The sequence below is a fragment of the Girardinichthys multiradiatus genome, chromosome 3 (genome assembly GCF_021462225.1).
Source record: "Girardinichthys multiradiatus isolate DD_20200921_A chromosome 3, DD_fGirMul_XY1, whole genome shotgun sequence".
NCBI lineage: Eukaryota > Metazoa > Chordata > Actinopteri > Cyprinodontiformes > Goodeidae > Girardinichthys > Girardinichthys multiradiatus.
In genome coordinates, this window is record NC_061796.1 from 15,674,478 (window position 1) to 15,697,761 (window position 23,284).

General features: G+C 40.5%; 1 protein-coding gene and 1 long non-coding RNA gene across 2 annotated transcripts in view; one reads left to right on the forward strand and one right to left on the reverse strand.

The window, feature by feature from the left end:
* Positions 1-6,626: 6,626 nt before the first annotated feature.
* On the reverse strand, positions 6,627-13,215 carry LOC124865284. The gene is made up of 5 exons (XR_007037535.1): positions 13,082-13,215; positions 11,871-11,979; positions 11,501-11,768; positions 10,068-10,182; positions 6,627-7,247 (listed from the first exon to the last, which is right to left on the reverse strand). It is a non-coding gene; the product is annotated as an uncharacterized LOC124865284 (long non-coding RNA).
* The window catches only part of LOC124865283 (galanin receptor type 1-like), a 28,350-nt gene continuing 17,640 nt past the window's right edge, over positions 12,575-23,284 (forward strand). The window contains exons 1-2 of the mRNA XM_047360259.1: positions 12,575-13,700; positions 13,790-13,855. Coding sequence (XP_047216215.1) covers positions 13,032-13,700; positions 13,790-13,855 — 735 coding nt within the window. The 5' untranslated portion in view covers positions 12,575-13,031. The remainder of the gene's footprint in view (positions 13,701-13,789; positions 13,856-23,284) is intronic.

A 23,284-nucleotide genomic window follows, 5' to 3' on the forward strand; every position in this document is an offset into this window, starting at 1 on the left:
AGTCTTATTATTATTTAATTTCCCTTTGGGATTAATAAAGTATTTTTGAATTGAATTTGAATTTGAACTGAATGTCTTATGGGAAGGGAAGAGAAATCAGAACAGGACCAGAGAGGCAAATTTTGGCCAAAGAGCAACACTGTACCACTTTGGCATAGAAGTAATTGTAGTCCGCAAGAAAATTGTGTTTAAAATAGAAGTTCTCAATGCTAAAAATATTGTTTGAAAATATATTTTAAACCACCTTTTTTTCAGATAAAAATGTTAGAACTAAACAGGGAACTAATAAAAAAAAAGGTCTCCGACATTCAGAGGCAGTGTAGCAGTTTGTTGTGTAAGTACCCTTTATTGGAAATTACAGTAGAGGTGTTAAACAATACCTACCCTTGATTGGGCCTTTCTGAGGGAAAACAATGTACTCGGAAAATCAGCAAAAAAATTTCAAACATTGATCCTTCTGAGTGCTTAAGTAGTTTTGTACTTCTGAAGGTAAAAACAGCTTTATATCCAATACAGTACGTTTTTTGGGTTCGCTTCAGTGAAAGCCCAGCATACAAAAACAGTGGTTTACATCCTTCAAAGACTGAACAGAAAAGTATGTAAAATAATTTTCCTAAGCTTACAACGTCAAAACTGTGTATAGCTCGTTATTAAGATGCCTAGCAGGCAAATAATGGTTGGTTTCACTCTCAAACAGCCCAAGATACATCAAAAAGCCATTAAATCCTGTCATATCTTGCTGTGAAGTTAGACTAAAATGGGAGTTTTGACGACTTGCAGTCCATTTGGGGTGGAAAACCGTATTCCAAGTAAACGATGATGGTGTTCTTTGTCTTTTGGATCTAAAACCAAGTTCTGCCAAATCAACTCTTAGTTCATCTGGTAGAGCAGAGTTGATTGCAGCTTAGTTTTGCTGCCGCAGTTACCAAAAACTCATCAACATATCCAGCCATACCAACTTCTAGCCACAGAAAAAGGCACACAGAAACAGCATTATTGGGTTTTTTCACTTATGTTTTTTTTTTACCAAATTGCCAAACTTGTGAGGTTTTACACATAGATTTGGACATTATAAAATGCTGAAAAGTAACAGCTTGGTTTTATTCTGCAATGAAACTGCAATCACACTGTTTCTTCCTCAGATATGTGTTGGTGAAGATAAAGAACGCCCTACATGGAAATCCTATGAGTTACTGACTTTTGTTCGGTGGAAAAACAAGTAGTTTAAGTATTTCCCCCAGGCTACCACAATGGGGAACAGTGCCAGGTAGTTTTACTTCATCAATATTGGGTCTGTTCTATAAAACATGGTCAACAAAACAGATAAATAAAAACGAAATGAATAGGTTGTTCACACATGTCTGAAACTGCTTTCTATCAGCTCCTGTCAAGCAGCTTGGTTGCGCACATATTGTGACGGCCTATTTCTGGGGATCAATGTTTTGACAGTGTGCTATTTCAGTTTGTTTTCAGTGATCTGTGGCATGAAACGCTCACTGAAACTGTTTTCTCATCACAGATGACAAGAAGTCAATAGTTCACATATGAAATTTTTATCAAGAACTCAGCTTGAACTTGAACTTTACCCTAATAGTCTGCTGGGGAATCTGCACTTCTTGGAAAGTGACAGTTAAAAACTGTCTGCAATTTAAGCTGTTTGTCTGGAACAGCTTAGCAGGGTTTTTCAGAAGTATCTGTAAGAATTAAGTTTTTCATGCAACTAATCTCCTTTTATGTATCTGACAAAATGACATGTAAAAAACAAGATATTATTCAGTATGTAACAAGTGACTTATAGTCATTTTATCTTAGTCAAACATCTAGAGTAAGACAAAATGGTGTTTCCTGTCCAGAGATAACCTAGTATCTTCCATCAGACGAGAGGCATCTGTCACATCTCTTTATACCCAAGCAGCACTAGGACTTACCTAAGTGTGCGTGTGTGTAGTGGTGTGTGTGCCATCAAGGTCCAAGCAGCTCTCGTTTACAGATCTGGAGAAGTATGTAGAGACCTGGTGAAGTTGGTGTAACTCATTGGTGATTCACAATGTCCATCCACCATGCCATGTTAAGTTTCCATGATAACCAACAGGGATACAACGAGATCTTGTGACATTAAAACATTACACTACAGGTCCTTCTCAAAATATTAGCATATTGTGATAAAGTTCATTATTTTCCATAATGTCATGATGAAAATTTAACATTCATATATTTTAGATTCATTGCACACTAACTGAAATATTTCAGGTCTTTTATTGTCTTAATACGGATGATTTTGGCATACAGCTCATGAAAACCCAAAATTCCTATTTCACAAAATTAGCATATCATTAAAAGGGCCTCTAAACGAGCTATGAACCTAATCATCTGAATCAACGAGTTAACTCTAAACACCTGCAAAAGATTCCTGAGGCCTTTAAAACTCCCAGCCTGGTTCATCACTCAAAACCCCAATCATGGGTAAGACTGCCGACCTGACTGCTGTCCAGAAGGCCACTATTGACACCCTCAAGCAAGAGGGTAAGACACAGAAATAAATTTCTGAACAAATAGGCTGTTCCCAGAGTGCTGTATCAAGGCACCTCAGTGGGAAGTCTGTGGGAAGGAAAAAGTGTGGCAGAAAACGCTGCACAACGAGAAGAGGTGACCAGACCCTGAGGAAGATTGTGTAGAAGGGCTGATTCCAGACCTTGGGGGAACTGCGGAAGCAGTGGATTGAGTCTGGAGTAGAAACATCCAGAGCCACCGTGCACAGGCGTGTGCAGGAAATGGGCTACAAGTGCCGCATTCCCCAGGTCAAGCCACTTTTGAACCAGAAACAGCGGCAGAAGCGCCTGACCTGGGCTACAGAGAAGCAGCACTGGACTGTTGCTCAGTGGTCCAAAGTACTTTTTTCGGATGAAAGCAAATTCTGCATGTCATTCGGAAATCAAGGTGCCAGAGTCTGGAGGAAGACTGGGGAGAAGGAAATGCCAAAATGCCAGAAGTCCAGTGTCAAGTACCCACGGTCAGTGATGGTCTGGGGTGCCGTGTCAGCTGCTGGTGTTGGTCCACTGTGTTTTATCAAGGGCAGGGTCAATGCAGCTAGCTATCAGGAGATTTTGGAGCACTTCATGCTTCCATCTGCTGAAAAGCTTTATGGAGATGAAGATTTCATTTTACAGCACGACCTGGCACCTGCTCACATTGCCAAAACCACTGGTAAATGGTTTACTGACCATGGTATCACTGTGCTCAATTGGCCTGCCAACTCTCCTGACCTGAACCCCATAGAGAATCTGTGGGATATTGTGAAGAGAACGTTGAGAGACTCAAGACCCAACACTATGGATGAGCTAAAGGCCGCTATCGAAGCATTCTGGGCCTCCATAAGACCTCAGCAGTGCCACAGGCTGATTGCCTCCATGCCACGCCGCATTGAAGCAGTCATTTCTGCAAAAGGATTCCCGACCAAGTATTGAGGTCATAGCTGTACATGATTATTTGAAGGTTGACGTTTTTTGTATTAAAAACACTTTTCTTTTATTGGTCGGATGAAATATGCTAATTTTGTGAGATAGGAATTTTGGGTTTTCATGAGTTGTATGCCAAAATCATCTGTATTAAGACAATAAAAGACCTGAAATATTTCAGTTAGTGTGCAATGAATCTAAAATATATGAATGTTAAATTTTCATCATTACATTATGGAAAATAATGAACTTTATCACAACATGCTGATATTTTGAGAAGGACCTGTATTTCTCAGTCATTATTTGCTATCCAGTTGGTGTCAGCATGTGACTTCACATGAAAGTTATAGGAAGCCCCAGATGTGGAGGTGAGTGCTTGTTTGAGACTTATTTTTGTGCAAACAATGAAGTATTTCACCAGCTGTTGTCCTGTTGTGTTGATAGAGTCAGCTAAAATAGAAATTGTGTAGAGCTGGCTGAAAACACTTGAGTTCATAAGCACTGAAGACACATTCACTATTTTTTCATTGTTTATCTCCAAGCATTAAAGGCACTTGGTAGAAACGGAAACGGTGACAGAGTGACTGTGCACCAAGCTCTGTGACGATACCAAGGCAGCCTAACAATTATACACTTACAATGCAAAAGTTGGCATTTGCTTCGGACATTCCCATTGGTGGTTAACAGGAAGGTTTTTCCTCCGTTTGGAGTGAAATCGATTATCTGGATTAAAAATAATTATATGGAATAATCTTGAACCAAAAAACTTTATGTTGAAAATTCTTTAAAACACAATTAAAGTTTTAGGAGACCTGTAATCTATTTATGACAACACAAAAGACAGTATGTTGGTGTTTTTTTAGGAGAAAGCATAGAGTAGCATTAGACACGCACAAATAACTACATAAAAGGATTAATTAAACAATGTTTTACACTTGATTAGACAGCCTAAAACACAGTTTGTAATTTGTGAAACCGTTGTTCTATTTGTGGAAACATTTTTAGTTTCCCCAAAAACAGCAAACATCTTGCCTTGTTTTCATGAACTGAGTATCCAGTATCATCTCATCTTGTAAACCCCTAACCCCTTAGTAACTGATACACTGGCTGATGGATAAAAATACTCATCTGGGAACTTAGACTTTGTAGCAGTATTTTAGATTTGTTGGTGGTGAATAAAGATGCGATCAACATAATCAGTTTTTGTTTCTGTGAAAGCACCGTGGGGGCTGCACGGTGGGCAGCACGGTGGCGCAGTTGGTAGCACTGTTGCCTTGCAGCAAGAAGGTCCTAGGAGGTCTTTCTGCAATGTAGTTTGCATGTTCTCCCCCTGCATGTGTGGGTTCTCACCACATACTCCGGCTTCCTCCCACAGCTCATAAACATGACTGTTAGGATAACTGGTCTCTCTACAATTGCCCTTAGGTGTGAAAGAGTGCATGGTTGTTCGTCCTGTATGTCTCTGTGTTGCCCTGCGATGGATTGGCGACCTGTCCAGGGTGTACCTAGCCTCCTACCCATAGACTGCTGGAGATAGGCACCAGCTCCCCTGTGACCCACTATGGAAGAAGCAGTATAGAAGATGAATGAATGAATGAACTGAAGCAAAATATGAAATCTGGGATGAAATTTTGTAAAGTATAGGCAATTACAAGTTTCATTAACCTTTTAAAAACTGAGTACTGTAGAAGAGACTCATACTCGTTGTCTTCTGCTTATCCGGGATAGGGTCCCGTAGAGGTGCCCAGACTTCCCTCTCCTCAGACACCTCCTCCAGCTTCTCTGGGGTAGCCCAAGGCGTTCCCAGGCCAGCTGAGAGACATAGTCCCTCCAGCATGTCCCTGGCCGTCCCCGGGCCTCTTCCCTGTGGGATGTGCCCTGAACACCTCCCAGGGGAGGTGCCCAGGAGGCCTCCAAAACAAATGCCTGTAAGGTTTATAATATGATTATTGATTAATTAATATTTATAAAAAATCATAATTAAAAAATCAAATTCAAGAAAATAATTTCTTAACCAAAATCATTACCTACAAATAGAAATCACAGATGTCCTCTGGTGGTGTGGTTATGGGCTCAAAGTTCTTAATAATTACAATTAGTTATTCATCACTAATAACTGATAAATTATTAACCAAAACCACTAATTGTCACTGTTTATTCAACCACTTCACCAAAGGTGTGGGAACTTCAACCTTGTTTTGACAGATAAATCACTCTTGCACGAAATAAACACAAACGCTTCTCTTAATTATATATATATATGAAGATTTATTGAAGCCAAATAATTCTGATATACCATTATTCTGGTCCAAAAACCTTCACCTAACTAACAAGCAGTATTCTACTCAAAGGGTATAAAAATGACTACCTAACAACAATAATAATAAAAGAAAAAATATATGCACATTGAGTGTCTATGAAGATCAAACCAGCAGTTTTATGGACAAAATGTGTCATTTGGGTTAAATGGAAAGAGAAGTCCTCCTGGTGTGTTGATGTCTTGATTGCAGCGATCAGCTGTTAAAACGGTGGGACCACGCCCCTTTAGCCACAACCAGCTGACTGCCCCAAATCTTGAACTATGAGTCACAAAACTTTGAGGAGGGAACTCAATGGAAAAACTCCAGTAATAAAACTGGATCAAAGGAGTGGTCAGGCGAGGCCCAGACCGCAGTTGCTTTGAAAAAACTTCTAACTCCTGGCTGATTTGAGATCAGCCGGACAAAACATGAACACGCACGATTCACAACTAATAAAAACACAGCTCAGCATAAAACACTTCAATCAGTATTGCAAGCAACAAGTTGATACCTTGGATTAACTATTGGGGATTCATCCTGCCCAGACTTCTAAATGCACCTATCCGATTTAATATAAAAAGAACAAAATTACTTTGACGTTGATTTCTTCTCTCCAGCGGTTGAGGATGGGTCAGGTCTGAAGAAAAATGAAGGGGGGGGATCAACTCAAAAAAAAAAAAAAGGTATACTTCTCATCTGTCCAGAAGGGGAAAATATGAAGAATCAACAAAAAGGAAACTCATCTCCTTGGAAATAAAACCTCTGTGGGTTTTTCACCTGTGCCGGGTGTCTGCGTGGTCTTCGATCGGCATATAAATCCTCTAACCTTCTTGTATCAGACAGATTTCCAACTTTCAAGCTCTTCCAGGAATGGCCTTGTGGAGAAAAAGACGCCTGCGAGCTTTTGTTTCTCCAGATATGCGCCTCCGTTGCGTTGTCCCATGAGACATGCTGGAAATGGCAACGAAACTTGATTTCACTTTCGGAAAATAAACTCCAAAGGTTTATTTTCCGTGGGTTTTATAATCCTGGGTGACGTCAGAGCTCCGATGTCTGTTGCGCATGTTTAACTGTGCAACCAAAATGGATGACTCCAATATGCCCAAGCCACCTCAGCTGGCTCTTCTCAATGTGGAGGAGCAGCAGCTCTACTCCTTGCTCTTCCCGGATGGTTGAGCTCCTCACCTTATCTCTGAAGGAGTGCCTGGCCACCCTGCGGAGGAAGCTCGTTTCAGCCGCTTGTATCCAGGATCTCGTTATTTCAGTCATGACCCAAAGGAAATGCCCAAAGGTGAGGGTAGAAATGTAGAACGATCTGTAAATCGAGAGCCTCGCTTATCAGCTCAGCTCTCTCTTCACCACAACGGACTGGCACAGTGTCCTCATTACTGTGGCGGCCGCAGTGATCCGTCTGTCGATCTCCGGCTCCATTCTCCCCTCGCTTGTGAACAAAACTTTAGCTCCTCCAGTTGAGGCAGGACCTCCCCCCCACCTGAAGAGGGCAAGTAGATTGCAAACAAATTATTTAATAAAACTATTATACAATAATGTTATGTTAAGTGTTGAATGAGGCTAGAAGTATCTGAGGATTAAAAAAAATAATTGCATACATCCATGCAGGCCCTCCAAGCCATCCACCAACCACTAAGCAACATTAAAGCCCACATGTAGCTATCAAACCGTTTCAATACTGTACAGCACTTTGGTTAAACAATTCGGTTTTTTTTATGTTCCTTATGAAATAAAATTAATTTGGATTTAAAACAAATTACCTGATATAAAATTATTTTCCACTTATAACAAAAGATCATGGGCTACACGGTGGCGCAGTTTGTAGCACTGTTGCCTTGCAGCAAGAAGATCCTGGGTCCGATTCCCGGCCGGGCATCTTTCTGCATGGAGTTTGCATGTGTGAGTTCTCACGGGGTACTCTGGCTTCCTCCCACAGTCCAAAGACATGGTTGATTGGTTTCTCTAAATTGCCTTTGGGTGTGTGAATGAGTGTGTGCTTGGTTGTTTGTGTGTTGCCCTGCGATGGACCGGCAAGCTGTCCAGGGTGTACCTCGCCTCTCGCCTGCTGGAGATAGGCACCAGCTTCCCCACGACCCACTATGGAATAAGCGGTTGATCTTTTGTCAGTCAGTCATTTTCATTTGTTCCTTTTTGTACATTACAGTGAAAGAAAGAAAAGAAGGAACATGAAAAATGTAGGTGCAACATTTGAGGTATAAGATAACTGATCAAGTTCTGAGAATATAACTTGCTTCTTATGCCCTTGGTTTGAGAACAGGCATCAATAGCAAGGGAGGAAAATTTCAAAATCACTTCTCATGCTGTGACCAACCTTCTCCTGACCTCATCAAAGGCCTCATCAGAAAATTAAGAGACCTCATCTCCACAAAGGAGGAGAAAGCTATAAAAGGACTGTATTTTATGTTGTATTGAGGCAGCTGACAGGTTAGCTAAGCAGATTTAGTTGAGGGAAGTAATGGTGTAGGGTGTACAGGTCCTTCTCAAAATATTAGCATATTGTGATAAAGTTCATTATTTTCCATAATGTCATGATGAAAATTTAACATTCATATATTTTAGATTCATTGCACACTAACTGAAATATTTCAGATCTTTTATTGTCTTAATACGGATGATTTTGGCATACAGCTCATGAAAACCTAAAATTCCTATCTCACAAAATTAGCATATTTCATCCGACCAATAAAAGAAAAGTGTTTTAAATACAAAAAACGTCAACCTTCAAATAATCATGTACAGTTATGCACTCAATACTTGGTCGGGAATCCTTTTGCAGAAATGACTGCTTCAATGCGGCGTGGCATGGAGGCAATCAGCCTGTGGCACTGCTGAGGTCTTATGGAGGCCCAGGATGCTTCGATAGCGGCCTTTAGCTCATCCAGAGTGTTGGGTCTTGAGTCTCTCAACGTTCTCTTCACAATATCCCACAGATTCTCTATGGGGTTCAGGTCAGGAGAGTTGGCAGGCCAATTGAGCACAGTGATACCATGGTCAGTAAACCATTTACCAGTGGTTTTGGCACTGTGAGCAGGTGCCAGGTCGTGCTGAAAAATTAAATCTTCATCTCCATGAAGCTTTTCAGCAGATGGAAGCATGAAGTGCTCCAAAATCTCCTGATAGCTAGCTGCATTGACCCTGCCCTTGATAAAACACAGTGGACCAACACCAGCAGCTGACACGGCACCCCAGACCATCACTGACTGTGGGTACTTGACACTGGACTTCTGGCATTTTGGCATTTCCTTCTCCCCAGTCTTCCTCCAGACTCTGGCACCTTGATTTCCGAATGACATGCAGAATTTGCTTTCATCCAAAAAAAGTACTTTGGACCACTGAGCAACAGTCCAGTGCTGCTTCTCTGTAGCCCAGGTCAGGCGCTTCTGCCGCTGTTTCTGGTTCAAAAGTGGCTTGACCTGGGGAATGCGGCACCTGTAGCCCATTTCCTGCACACGCCTGTGCACAGTGGCTCTGGATGTTTCTACTCCAGACTCAGTCCACTGCTTCCGCAGTTCCCCCAAGGTCTGGAATCAGCCCTTCTCCACAATCTTCCTCAGGGTCTGGTCACCTCTTCTCGTTGTGCAGCGTTTTCTGCCACACTTTTTCCTTCCCACAGACTTCCCACTGAGGTGCCTTGATACGGGACTCTGGGAACAGCCTATTCGTTCAGAAATTTCTTTCTGTGTCTTACCCTCTTGCTTGAGGGTGTCAATAGTGGCCTTCTGGACAGCAGTCAGGTCGGCAGTCTTACCCATGATTGGGGTTTTGAGTGATGAACCAGGCTGGGAGTTTTAAAGGCCTCAGGAATCATTTGCAGGTGTTTAGAGTTAACTCGTTGATTCAGATGATTAGGTTCATAGCTCGTTTAGAGACCCTTTTAATGATATGCTAATTTTGTGAGATAGGAATTTTGGGTTTTCATGAGCTGTATGCCAAAATCATCCGTATTAAGACAATAAAAGACCTGAAATATTTCTGTTAGTGTGCAATGAATCTAAAATATATGAATGTTAAATTTTCATCATTACATTATGGAAAATAATGAACTTTATCACAATATGCTAATATTTTGAGAAGGACCTGTATACTACCCATGTGTGACATGTTTGGAAAAGTTATCAGAAGATAACTTCCTTTATGTCCTAATTTCCTTATCAGAACATTGGAAACCAACAAGGAAGGACGCTGATGAATGTTGGAATAATGCCATGTGGATGGATGAAACAGAAATATATCCAGTGGCTATAGACAGCAAAAGGATGTTTGAAGAAGAAAGGGTTACCCTAATAAAATAGCACATCTCTCCAACTGTCAAGCAGTGGTGTAGATCAACCTGTTGGGTTGATATTTCAGCCGGTGCTGTGGGGAAAAGCTGATCGAAGGACTGGATTCAAAGTCTGAAAACAGAGGAAACAGGTACACAAGTGGATATAAACAGGAGGACAGAATAAAACTGTCAAAATAGCATGATTTCTGCTGAAGAATGCTTGAACTGTAAAGCACAAACAAAAATCAATAGACACTTTTTTTTTAAAAAGCTATCACTTATGACTTTTCTGTACCTAGTTGCTCCCGTTAAGTATCCAGTGAGAGGCGAGATCGGGCATGGCTCACCAATGAGATCGAGAAAGGTACAGTTCACCATGGACAAGTCACTGGGACAAACGCCCAACAACACATGCACCTATTGTGGGTCACTCCCAACTTAAAATGTATGTTTTTGGACTCTGTGAGAAAGTTAGAATACCTAAAAGAAAACCCACACAGGCTGTGGGAGAACACACAAGCTTCAAAGTGTTTCATCCAGATTTTATGCTATGAAATAATACAGAATAGTCCACAACTGTGAAGCAAAAGGAAAATTATACATGATTTTTAACATTTTTCCAAATAAGAATCCAAAATGTGTTGCGTGGTTTTGTATTGAATCCCTATTAGTTACATTTTAGAACCACCTTAACTACAATTGTTTTAGGTATCTTTCAATTTGATTACCCTAAACAAAATTCATTGCAACCAATTGCCTTCAGCAGTCAACTAATTACAACATGAGTGTTAATGAGAGAAGCATAAACATATGGAAAAAGGTGTTCTGGTCAGGTGAAAGCAGAATTTAACTTTTTGACCAGTGTACAAAGTACTGTGTGTAGAGAAAAACCAACACTGTCTCTCACCCTGAACACCCCATCCCCATGGTGTAATATGGTAGTGGCAGCATTATGCTGTGGGGATGATTTAGGGACAAAGAAGCTGGTCAGAGCTGATGGATGGAGCTAAATACAGAGCAATCCTGGAAGAAAAGACTGTAAAAAACTTGGGACTGGTGTGAAGGTTCTTCTTCCAGCAGGACGACATAAAGCCAGAGCTCTCTCTTTAATTGGAATGACAAAAAATGCTCAAATATTTCAGTCTCTATATGCAGAAATATAGCAGCAGTGAATGCAATAAACATTTTGGTATTACAAGTATCAAAACCGGTGGGCTGAATAAAAATCCAGTCCTTCCTGTCACGTTTCTAAGCAATTTACTGACCCACAGGCACAATCAGACTAGACTTAATATAAGGATTTCTTACAACCAGGCAAATGGGAAGCAAGTGCAGCAGGGAGATTTCAATAATGTGCTTGGGCGGCATTTGCAGAAAGAGAGGAGCAGTTAGATGAAGCAGAGCAAAGGGATGAATGCGGATCTTCTATGCAAAAGAGAGTTGCTTACTGAGCCGTTCTCGGTAGATGATTTGGAGAGGAAGTTGAGATCCTGGTGCTAATCTGATAGTGCAGGTTAGCACAATTTTGTGTAAGGTTGAGCTCCAAGAGTGGTTCCAATGTGAGGGAAGCAGATGGAAGTTAGTGATCCAAACGAGGAGGTTTGGAGAGTGGGCTGGCAGATGAAAGCTGAGGACTCTGGCGCTTCAGTTGAAGGCTGTGGATTTCTGGGCAGAGGCATGGTTTGTTGAAGAAGCTTGGAGTGGCGTGGAAACCATCTGAGGAGATTCAACATAGGGGCACAGAAGGCACAAGATGTGAGCTCGAGGAAGGTAGGTTAAATCATCAAACTACCTTCAGAAAAGTGCTCAGTGAGATACCTGTTGGCTTGATTCTACCAAGAAGGCCAAGCGTCAGGCAAAGCGTGGTCTTCCAGCAGCACCATAAATCCCCACAGCTGATGAGGAAATTGTAAACAGGTGTGTGAAGCTGCAGGGCAAGCAGAAAGTCATTGTTGAAAGAAAGACATTAGGAACCTGTTTCCAAACTTTATGCCTGCATGCAAAACACTATTCGAGGTGAAAAACAATGATGTTCGGAGATACCCTTAATCAAACCTTTTGAGCTTGAGCCATTGAGACGTTGCTACTTTGTGTTGGTCTTTTGCATGACATTTCAATAAAATAATTTAAAGTTCTGGGTAACAAAACAAGAAAAAAGTATGTCTTATTGTTCACAACAGCACATTTCTAAATACTTTTATTAAAATTGCATTTTTAGTCAGTTGTCAGAATATTAAACCTAGGAACTGTGATTCCTTCCCGTTAATTTACAGTGATAGTTTTTTTTTTTTTTTCCAGTAAACAAACTATGCATGATTTAATGAAAGCTGTGGGGAACACGTGTTCTTCTTCATTGCGCAGTCGTTTGTGTCACAACTTTCGAATGTTATAAAATTGTCTTTTTTTTTTTTTTTTTTTTTACGCTCCAGGCTTAACGTCATTTGCTGCTCTTGCGCCTGAGTCTGCCTGATAATGGCAATGACCTCTGGCATCCAAATTATAAACGGATGGATTCAGAAATGGAAGGAATAAAACGTATTAAAATTAGTATTTCGTTTCTTTTCTTTCCTGCCCCCTCGCCTGCCTCTCCCCAGTCCCGTATTCGCAGCTTTTCATGGTTGGTGGTATGGGTGCTGACGCTTATGGCCCAGCCCAGCCCCCATGGTTTAAAGTGAGAGACCAGGTCCAGATGCTGAGAACCGGGAGACAGAGAGAAGCGGCGCGGTCAGAGAACGCAGACGCGTCTGTGCGCAACAGTAGACGGAGACGCTCCAAGGTGCAGCCGGTGGCAGCAGATGGTTGATGCTGCGCAGAAAACGGTTCAGGTTTATCGCTTTATTTGTGTGAGAGTTCAAAAGGGATGTTCAAAAGTAAAGCGGAGGGTTTGATTTAAAGTGGAGAATCGTGAGTAAAACAATAGGGAGCGCGCATGGAGACGCGTCTGGAGCCGGTGGCTTGAAGGGAGAAAACAAAAACATCATGAACTTGTCAGAGTCCGTGTGGCTCCTGGGAGAGCAATGGAACCTCACCACGCTGGAAGAGGATGAGGGGAAGAAACGTTTATTCGGGATTGGCACGGAAAACTTCATCACGCTGCTGGTTTTTCTGTTGATCTTCACACTGGGCGTGCTGGGTAACTCCATGGTAATCACCGTGCTCGCCCGGAGCAAGCCCGGCAAGCCGCGCAGTACCACCAACATCTTCATCCTGAACCTGAGCATCGCAGACCTCTCCTACCTGCTCTTCTGCATCCCCTTCCAGTCCACCATTTACATAATGAACACCTGGGTCCTGGGAGCTTTCATCTGCAAATTCATCCACTATTTCTTCACCGTGTCCATGCTGGTGAGCATCTTCACCCTGTCTGCCATGTCCGTGGACCGGTACATCGCCATCGTGCACTCCAGAAAGTCGTCCACGATCCGCGTGGCGAGGCACGCTCTGATCGGCGTGGTGGTTATCTGGATCCTCTCCCTGGCCATGGCAGCGCCCATCATGCATTACCAGAACCTCTTCCACTGGAAGGATAACGAAACCTTCTGCTGGGAAGTGTGGCCGGATCAGAATCAGAAGAAGGTCTACGTGGTGTGCACTTTTGTTTTTGGTTATATCTTGCCCCTGTTGCTGATTTCCTTCTGTTACGCAAAGGTAAGGAAAGCTGCTCAGAGGTCAGTCAGTATGCATAACAACTATAGATCACTCGAAAGTATATCTAGTGTCGTTTTTCTCGTTTGCAGGTGATAAATCACCTGCACAAAAAACTGAGAAATATGTCCAAAAAGTCAGAGGCTTCAAAGAAAAAGGTAGGATATTAAATTAATTTATTGGATTGTTATATTTTGGGATAAATGAGCAACTCTCTGCTGTGGTTTTGGATAACACCACCTGGTGTCCCCACCCCTAGTGATCACAGTGTAAGAACCTTAAGAAAATATGGAAGTGCAACAAGGCTGACTGCATTTCATCATTCCTAGTTCAAAATCTAATTTGAAAGGAATATTTCAACAACGAACAGAGATTCTTTAAAACACTGTTTAATTATAAAGCCTTTGGAATTATTTTGTGAAATAATACACAAAAAGATGCTTAGATTCAGGCATAAAAAAACTACATATATATATATATACTCTATTTTGATTACAGATGCTTTACAATACAACAAAACCACTTTTATAAACATTGTAAAATGTTTTTCTATCATCACAAAAAAGTGACTGTTAGAATGGGCTTCCTGGGTTTGTTCAGAAGGGTTTCTTTCAGGGCAGCATTCGTGCAGGAACCGTCACAGCCTGCAAACATTGATTTGTTTAATTTTGGGAAAAAATGAATTAATGAGTGTTACTAAATATCTGTGCACTAGGATAAGTACAACTTAACACAGTGACTTTTCTTGCCCTGGAAGAGTCCCTCCTTCTGTCGCCCCCCACACACACACCATTATTTATTTGATAGATAGATAGATAGATAGATAGATAGATAGATAGATAGATAGATAGATAGATAGATAGATAGATAGATAGATAGATAGATAGATAGATAGATAGATAGATAGATAGATAGAGGGATCTCATTTCACAAACAGATTTGTCTGCACCTCTTGCCCAGTTGCTGGGTTGGGCTTTGTAAATCTCAACATTGGTTTTAAAGATTACCTGTTGATGGAGGAAGATTCCAGTTCAAAACCAGTATAATTTCATCTAAATACATAAATACGCTTTTTAAGTCAACCCCCGTCCCCCACCATCCAGAAAGGTATATCACTTATATCCAAGACATTCATACATAGCTGTAAAGAAATCAAACTTAAGTCAAACTCAGATAATGTTCCAACTACAATTCTTGCTGGATTTCCGTGGAAAGGCAGTCCTTGAGCAGACATCTTAAACTCTTAAGTCAATTAAGAAGAATTTAACTTTCTTTTTTTCCCACTTTCATTACTGTAAGTTTCTTTATTTAAACATAAATATGCGAGGTATCCACAGAAATGTTGGACTTTTGGCTAAAAGCTGATGTAAACCATTTCTACAAACACAGTTAGAACTATAAGCAGTTGAATCAGAAATTAAACAAACTCCACAAAATGGCATCACCACAAACTTCAGTCTCAGCTGTTCACCACAGCTTCTACATGCACAACCAACATGCCTGCTGAAACCCGAGATCTCACAGATTCCAAAAATCCACCCAGGATTTACTCGAAAGGATGACCAGAATTATCACTCGCATTTGAAAAACATAATTATTAACATAATGATTATTTAAATAGAATTTGTCATTACTGAGAAAAACTAAATGAGATTTGAGCATTGTATTTTTAGCAATAACTTAAAAAAACCATCTTGGTGCTTAAGAGGTTAATTACAATTGATTATGATGAAATGATGTGATTTTGTGCCAGAGCATCAATCACTGTATTCAGAGACACTCCCATTTATCTAGATCAATTTATTCACTGCAGCCATTTCTTCCATTGACAGATGGCTTGAATAAAAGTGGCTGTCAGTGTTAATTGACTTTTGGAAACTCTTAGTTCCAGGCTCTCCAGCACACACTTCTGCTTTCAGTGAGCTACAGGTATTTATTTCTCTGCAAGATGCTGTACTCAGTGGCGATTTTCAAAAGGGGAAATGTGGCCTTCTTCTGGAAATAATTAAAATAAAAATCGTCACTTGCACAACCTCCTGGAGTGTGCTCAAAGTAGCAACATGTGCACCACACAGGTGGTTGATGAAGCTGAATTTTGATTGGTGCTTGGATGATGTTGGTGCTTAAAGTAAAAGGCTATTCCTGCAGATTTTTGTTAGAACTGCTTTCCAAAATAAAAATCATACATATTTGTTCTGGTCAGATGTTAACTGGATTACTCTTTCCTTAACAAAGATTTGTTGAAACACATAAAAACAATTGGGGGAATGGTTGTGTGTTTGGTTGTGACAGCAGGAGGGGCTCACCCAAACGTGTCATTAATACCAAACTGCTACTGGCTGAACTGTTATACCCCCAAACCTCCAATCCTGCAGAGAAAACAACTTTTTTTCCCTTAGGGCTTGAAAAGGGAATATTATTGTCTTTCTGCTTCCTGTTAACTGTCACACGCCCTCATTATTCTTGTTGAAGGTCATTACTGTAGCTTCACCAAGGGACAGTTATCTGCTGTCGTCTGCTTGATTTCTGATTTATTTCTCTGTACTGCCGTTGCTCTTCACAGCTGAATGAGTAACAGTAACGCATCTGCTAGCCACCCATAAAGCCGGGGTTTGCAGACTTCAGATGTGCCTTGAGAGGGGGAGTTTATGAGGATGAGAATGTAAATGTGCTTTGATGTGATTGCATACTTCTTTGCAAACATGCTTTACTTCACAAGGCTTAAAATAACTGGGAGGTGAGGTAGGAATGTCAGACATTCTTGTGATCTACTGTGCTCATTGAGCGCAGAGTTAAGAGAATGCACAGAGGGGATATTAGAAGGCTTGGTGATAGTGCATTAAACCTCAACTGTAATAAATAAATTTTTGAGATAAGATGTGGTACTGGAGCATTGTTGATGTCAGAGGGGACTGTTTGCATAAAGTATCAACAATACAGGATGTTGATATACTGTCAAACTGGGCTGTTCCTCCTTTAAAACTATAACTATATGCATTTGTAGCTTTTTCAAACAAAACGTGTCTCCTAAAATGTGCTTTTCATTTTTGTCATGTGTGTTTCACTGTAGAAGAATATTGCACACTAAGACATGGCAGACTCCTTGGAGAATCAATGAAAAACGAATCATGAACATGCAGGAAGCAAACAAATCAGATGCTGCCCTTTACCCATTTGTATAATTGAAAGTGTGTCTGCAGGTGGGGTTTTCTGAGAAGGCAGATATCAGTCACAGATTTGTTCCACTGTTTAAGCCCTTGGAAATATGTTCCTCATGGTTAGAAGCCAGCTGATGAAAACTTCCCAGTGGCAGATTTTGTTAAAACTGGGCAAAAAGGTGCTGCAGAGCAAACTCATTTCACGGGGAAAACAAACTGACTTATTTGTGAAGTCAAAGGGCCAGTGATGACTCAAAGCCAGATCTCACTCTATCTAATAACATTCACTGACTTTGATCTGATCCTTTCAGTTAGTTTTAGAAATCCAAACAGTTGTATTATAAAAAGGAAATGTAATGAACGACAGACCGAAATTACAGTTTAACAAGAATAGTGTTAATAAAAAAGAAATCCCTTTATGTAAATGTTTTGAACACAGTGTATATCTACACATCTATGAACCTTCTCCCACATTCCTCAACTCTGACCAAAGTGACTGCATATCAGCATCATTGACAGAGAGAGTTGTTTGTTTGGCTTTTGCACTACATGCTTATAACTGTTGGTTTTTCAGTGAAGTTGCAGAAAAGGGTTAGGGTAAAGCCACTGGATGTCACTAGAGGTGTAAAATACATCCTGTTTGCAGGATGATACATGATATTAAGTTCATGAAAATGAGACAATATCCAAAATATGTTTTGGCAAAACTGCCTATTTTTTATTTTGCAAATAGAATAAAAGTTTAATAAATTGTGTTTTAAAGATGTAGACAGTGTAGAATATTCTAGTCTAGGTTTAACTTGTCTGCATTACAGTTTTAATATTTATTTAGTCTTAAGGTGATCCTTGTGCCAAGAAGCTGTGAATAAATAAAATAAAGGTTTTATACTGTAAGTCTCAAAGTGTGTTTTAAAAAACGAGTACAAGGCCTAATCTACATTAACATAGATATTTAACAAAACACATATTTTTTGTACATTTGCATCTCCTTTCCAAATTGAGTTTTTGGTGAGAGAAACTTATTAAAATATACATAGAGACTGGATATAAGGGGATAATTAGAAATGATTGCACAGAGATCCACCTTGCTCATTCCTGTCTGAGCAGTTTTTACTTTTTTTCACCACATTTCTCTGACTCTGTTCTCACTTTGTTTGTAAAGAACTTCAACTATGAGCTTAAGAAACACACACTGGACATTATTTCAGAATTGTTGGAAACAAAAGTCTGTTTAAAAAGAATATCCGGAGCAGTGTAGCTGGGGTCTAAAAACAAATAGACTAGATTTTAGTTTCAGTTGTCACTGTCATGAAGCTGCAGATATTACCATGCTGTAAACACCAAGATAATGTTTTTGTGATTCAGTAACCTTGAACTCTCTGCTCTTTGAAGATTTTACCAAAATGGTGAACTATTCCTTTAGGTCTGAAGTTTTTCTTTTTATCTTATTGAAAACTCACACTGACACAGTGTGCTGTTTCACCTCCATCAGAGATGGCTCTTTGTTTTCCTTTCATCTGCTGTCTTAAAGTGCAAAAAAGCAATAAACCAGAGAAGACAAATAAATTGTTTGCCTGGGCCACACAGTGTCCTTAGTGAAAAGTTGGGTGGAAAAAATATTTAACCAATTGTTCTTGTGGGTGGAAAAAGTCTTGTCAGCCCACTGTTAACGCTGTAAAACCTAATGTGAGTGACAGCTGGAAAGATCAAGGTCTTTCCCACTGTTGTTTGGAAAACCACACATCAAAGAGAAACAGAAACGGTGTTTTTGTGAGAGGCTAAAACCCTTCTGACAATTCAGACATAATTACCACGGTGAACTATAATGTTTTATTGGAGTTTCTGTGTTGCACCAGAGGGTTCAATAAACAGCAATGATCAGCACTCAGTGCTTGTTTTTCAGCTACCCAGGCTTCCAGATGGAGCACACAGATGGGTATGGATAATTAGGAAAATTAATATTTGGCCAAGTTAGCCTAAAATTGTCTAGTAGCATCTGTAAAATGAGACGGGGACAGCTAATGCTTCTGAGGACATATTTCATCACTCTCCTAAACTGAGTGTTGTTATCCCTTATGAATAAATCACGTAGCACCCCGAGTTACTTCTTAGTAAATCTTGAAGTAGCTTGACGCAGATGTAATTCAAAACAACATATAAAGCTTAAAAATAAGTTTAATATTCAGTTTTTTCCTGAAATGATTTGAATACAGTGCTGTAACAGGCTAATATAGTATTTACAACCATAGGAATATGAATCATTCTAAGTTAAATACCTCCCTTTTCTTGGCAGTTTTATTCACTCTTCAATACTTTCCAGTATCAGGTTAGCTGTGTTTGGCAACAAGTGAAAGGCTTTTTTTTTCACTAATGGATAATATTATTATCATTCCAACTAATGGTTCACACAGTGCAGAGGAGAATTTATCAATGTGTGATAGATTATCCAGTGCATGTTGGACTCCGGCAGGGCTGCCCTTTGTCACCGGTCCTGTTCATAACTTTTATGGACAGGATTTCTAGATGCAGCCAAGGGCCGGAGGGGGTCTGGTTTGTGGACCAGTGGATTTTGTCTCTTCTTTTTGCAGATGACGTGGTCCTGCTGGCCCCCTCTAGCCAAGACCTACAGCATGCGCTGGGGCGGTTCACAGCCGTGTGTGAAGCAGCTGGGATGAATATCAGCTCCTCCAAGTCTGAGGCCATGGTACTCGACCGGAAAAGGGTGGCCTGTTCAGGTTGGAGGGGAGTTCTTGCCCCAGTTGGAGGAGTTTAAGTATCCTGGGGTCTTGTTCACGAGTGGTGGTAAAATGGAGCGGGAGATCGACAGACGGATCGGTGCGGCTGCCGCAGTAATGGGGACACTGTGCCGGTCCGTTGTGGTGAAGAGAGAGCTGAGCCGAAAAGCAAAGCTCTCAATTTACCAGTTGGTCTACGTTCCTACCCTCACCTATGGCCATGAACTTTGGGTCATGACCGAAAGAACGAGATCCCGGATACAAGCGGCTGAAATGAGCTTCCTCCGTAGGGTGGCCGGGCACTCCCTTAGAGATAGGATGAGGAGTTCGGCCATCCGGGAGGGGCTCGGAGTAGAGCCGCTGCTCCTCCACATCGAGAGGAGCCAGTTGAGGTGGCTCGGGCATCTATAGGATGCCTCCTGGACGCCTTCCTCGGGAAGTGTTCCAGGCACGTCCCACTGGGAGGAGGCCCAGGGGACGGCCCAGGACACGCTGGAGGGACTATGTCTCTCGGCTGGCCTGAGAACACCTTGGGCTCCACCTGGAGGAGCTGGAGGAGGTGTCTGGGGAGAGGGACGTCTGGGCATCTTTGCTGAGTCTGCTGCCCCCGCGACCCGGTCCCGGATAAGCGGAAGACGACGAGGTACGACGAGGTACGAGATTATCCAGATTAACCATATAGAAAGTAGGCAGTATGACCCGATCTCTTCCCATTTTAGCCACAAACTCCAATGTAGTGTATTGAGATGTTATAATTTAATGATACACGCCATCACAAAGTAGCTCTGTAGCTGAGTAATTATCTGTTTTACACATCCAGAGACTGAATCGTTTCTGAAGTTGTCTAAAAACTCAAACTCTGTCAGATTAAATGGATACTGGAAGATTTTCAGTAAGATTTAGGTCTGGACTTTGAGCAGGCCATTCTAACGCATGAATAAGGTTTGAGCTAGAGCATATGTTTCTTCTAAACCTGGTCTAGCATAACTGTGGTTGTATGTTTAGAGATGTCCTGCTGAAAGGTAAACCCCCACCCCAGGCTTAAGTGTTTTGCAGCCTCCAAAAGATTTTCTTTATGCTGTAACCTGTATTTTTATAAATTCCTTTTTGGTACCATCTGACCAGAGGACCTTTTTCTACACTTTTGCCATGTCCCCTCCATTTGCTTGTGAACAACTACAAACAGGACTTCTATTTGTTCTGTCAATATATTCTCCCACCTGAGCAGTGGATCTTAGCAGCGCCGTCAGAGTAACCATGGGCTGCTTGGCTGATTCTTTGATTAATGCTGTCTAATCCCTGTCTTGGTAGGTATGCAGTTATGCTATGCTATTTCCATTTTCAGGTCATGGATTGAATGGTACTGGATGTTTAAAGCTTTTGACTTTTTTAAAATAACCCTGCTTTAAATGTCTGAACAACTGATTAGCAAAAATTATGAATAACTTAGTTATTTCCTACTTTGTGCTGATCTATCGCACAAAATCCCTCCAAAATATGTTGAAGTTTGTGGTTGTAACATAAAACAATATAAATAATTTTTCTAAGACACTGTACCTGTCATTCAACTACCTCTACAGAGGTAGTAGCCGTATAAAACTTGTTTTGATTTTTTTGATTTAAAAAAAAAAAAAAGGCTAAGGAATCCTCCACTCATTGTATTATGCTCTGCAAAGGTTTGTGCAAACAACACCTAGTATTTCATTATAAAGATTTATTATTTGACCTCTTTCAGGAAACCCTAAACTTCACACTGAAAATGTTTTCTTCTCTTCTAAGTTTTGCAACCAGCCCTTGACATACTGCCTGAGGTTAAACTATACGACTTAGCATGAGACCCTCTACCATCTTCCTTCTAGTTGACCTTTTCAAGAGTGCTTTAAAACAGGGACTTCATATAGCTTCCTCATAGCAAATTCTACCCAAGAATGTGATATTTTAGGCTAAGCCTTCTAAAAATACAACTGTTTCTTAGATCTCACTTCAGAAAAATCAAATCCCTACTTCTGTATTTTAGAAAATGTGGAACTGAGACAATTGGAAAAAAAAAACACTCTGCAAAAGGTTGAAACTGATGGTAAAGGTGCAGATACATCTCAAGGAACTCCTACAATTTACCAGAAGTTTATGGAAACAAGCTATTGTTTGTGCTCATCATAGCATTGAAACAGCTCTGCTGAAAGTCACTAATGATATTCTCCTATCCTCAGATAATGGATAATAATTGTGTCTGTACTTGTCCTGTTAGATCTCAGTGCTGCATTTGATACATTCGATCACAATATTCTCTTAGAAAGGCTGGAATATGCTGTAGGGATCAGGGTAACAGCACTAAGCTGGTTTAAATCGTATTATTATTGCCAGCAAGACGTGTACCAACAATTTGTCCTCTTTTGAACTCTGGTATGTCACCCATAATGCTGTGTGCATTTCAATATTTTGAGCAAAACTGTGCTTTTACCCTGCTAATTGAACCTTCACACTCTGCTCTTACTGGTGCAATGTGCAATCAATGAAGACTGGCTACCAGGCTGGTCCAATTTAGCCATGAAACCTCCCACACTAAAATGACAGGTGTTTCAGTTTCATTGTCCAACCCCTGTAACCCTGCTTAGAACTTTTCCACATCTTATCCATGACCTGCCTGCCGTGTTTCTCGACCTCTTCATGATGCTTTTTGCTTTGTAATGTTCTTCAACCTTTGAGGCCTTCACAGAACAGGTGGATTTATATTGACATTGAATTAGACACTGGTAAACTTGATTACATATCTCTAAAGCCAATTGGTCACTCTAAATCTAATTTAGAGATATGAGTAAAAGGGGGCTATTTGTCTGACAGATTCCAGTTTGTTCATGTAAATGATAAATCATCTTTAAACTCCAGGGTTAGTTGTGGAGTACCACAGGGTTCAGTACTTGGGCCAATTTTATTCACTATATATATGCTTCCAATTGGTGAAATTATCAAGCAGCATAGGATACATTTTCACTGTTACGTTACGCTGATGATACTCAGCTTTACTTATCCATAAATCCTAATGAGCCCAACCAGTTCGATAGACTACAAGCATGTCTTGAAGACATAAAAACTTGGATGACTTTAAATTTTCTGCTTCTAAATTCAGACAAGACAGAAGTTGTCATCTTTGGACCGGAGTCCTTGAAAAAGAAACTGCTTAGTCAATCACTTAACCTGGATGGCATTAAATTGACCTCCGGTAATAAAGTAAAAAATCTTGGTGTTATTTTTGACCAGGACATGTCATTTAAATCCCATATTAAACAGGTTTCCAGGATTTCCTTCTTTCACCTCTGAAACATTGCCAAAATTAGAAATACCCTATCCAGGAGTGACGCTGAAAAACTAGTCCATGCATTTGTTACTTCAAGGCTGGACTACTGTAATTCTTTACTATCAGGATGTCCACAAATGCTATGATTTGGGGTTGTTTGGTTTTTGGTTGTGGGTTTTTCCTCATATGTTTCTCAGATTTAAGGTTTTGAATCATGCTTCTGTTTATTATTTTCCTGGTCATGCTTTAATTTTTGTCTTCTAGTTCATATTTTGTCAAGTTAGGTTTTTGGATCTGATTATGCTTTAGTTTCATGATTTTCTAGTTATGTTTCTATTAGTTTGTATCCTTGAATTTCTGTTTTGCTCCGGTCACGTTGTGTTCTGTCCTGTTTGTCAA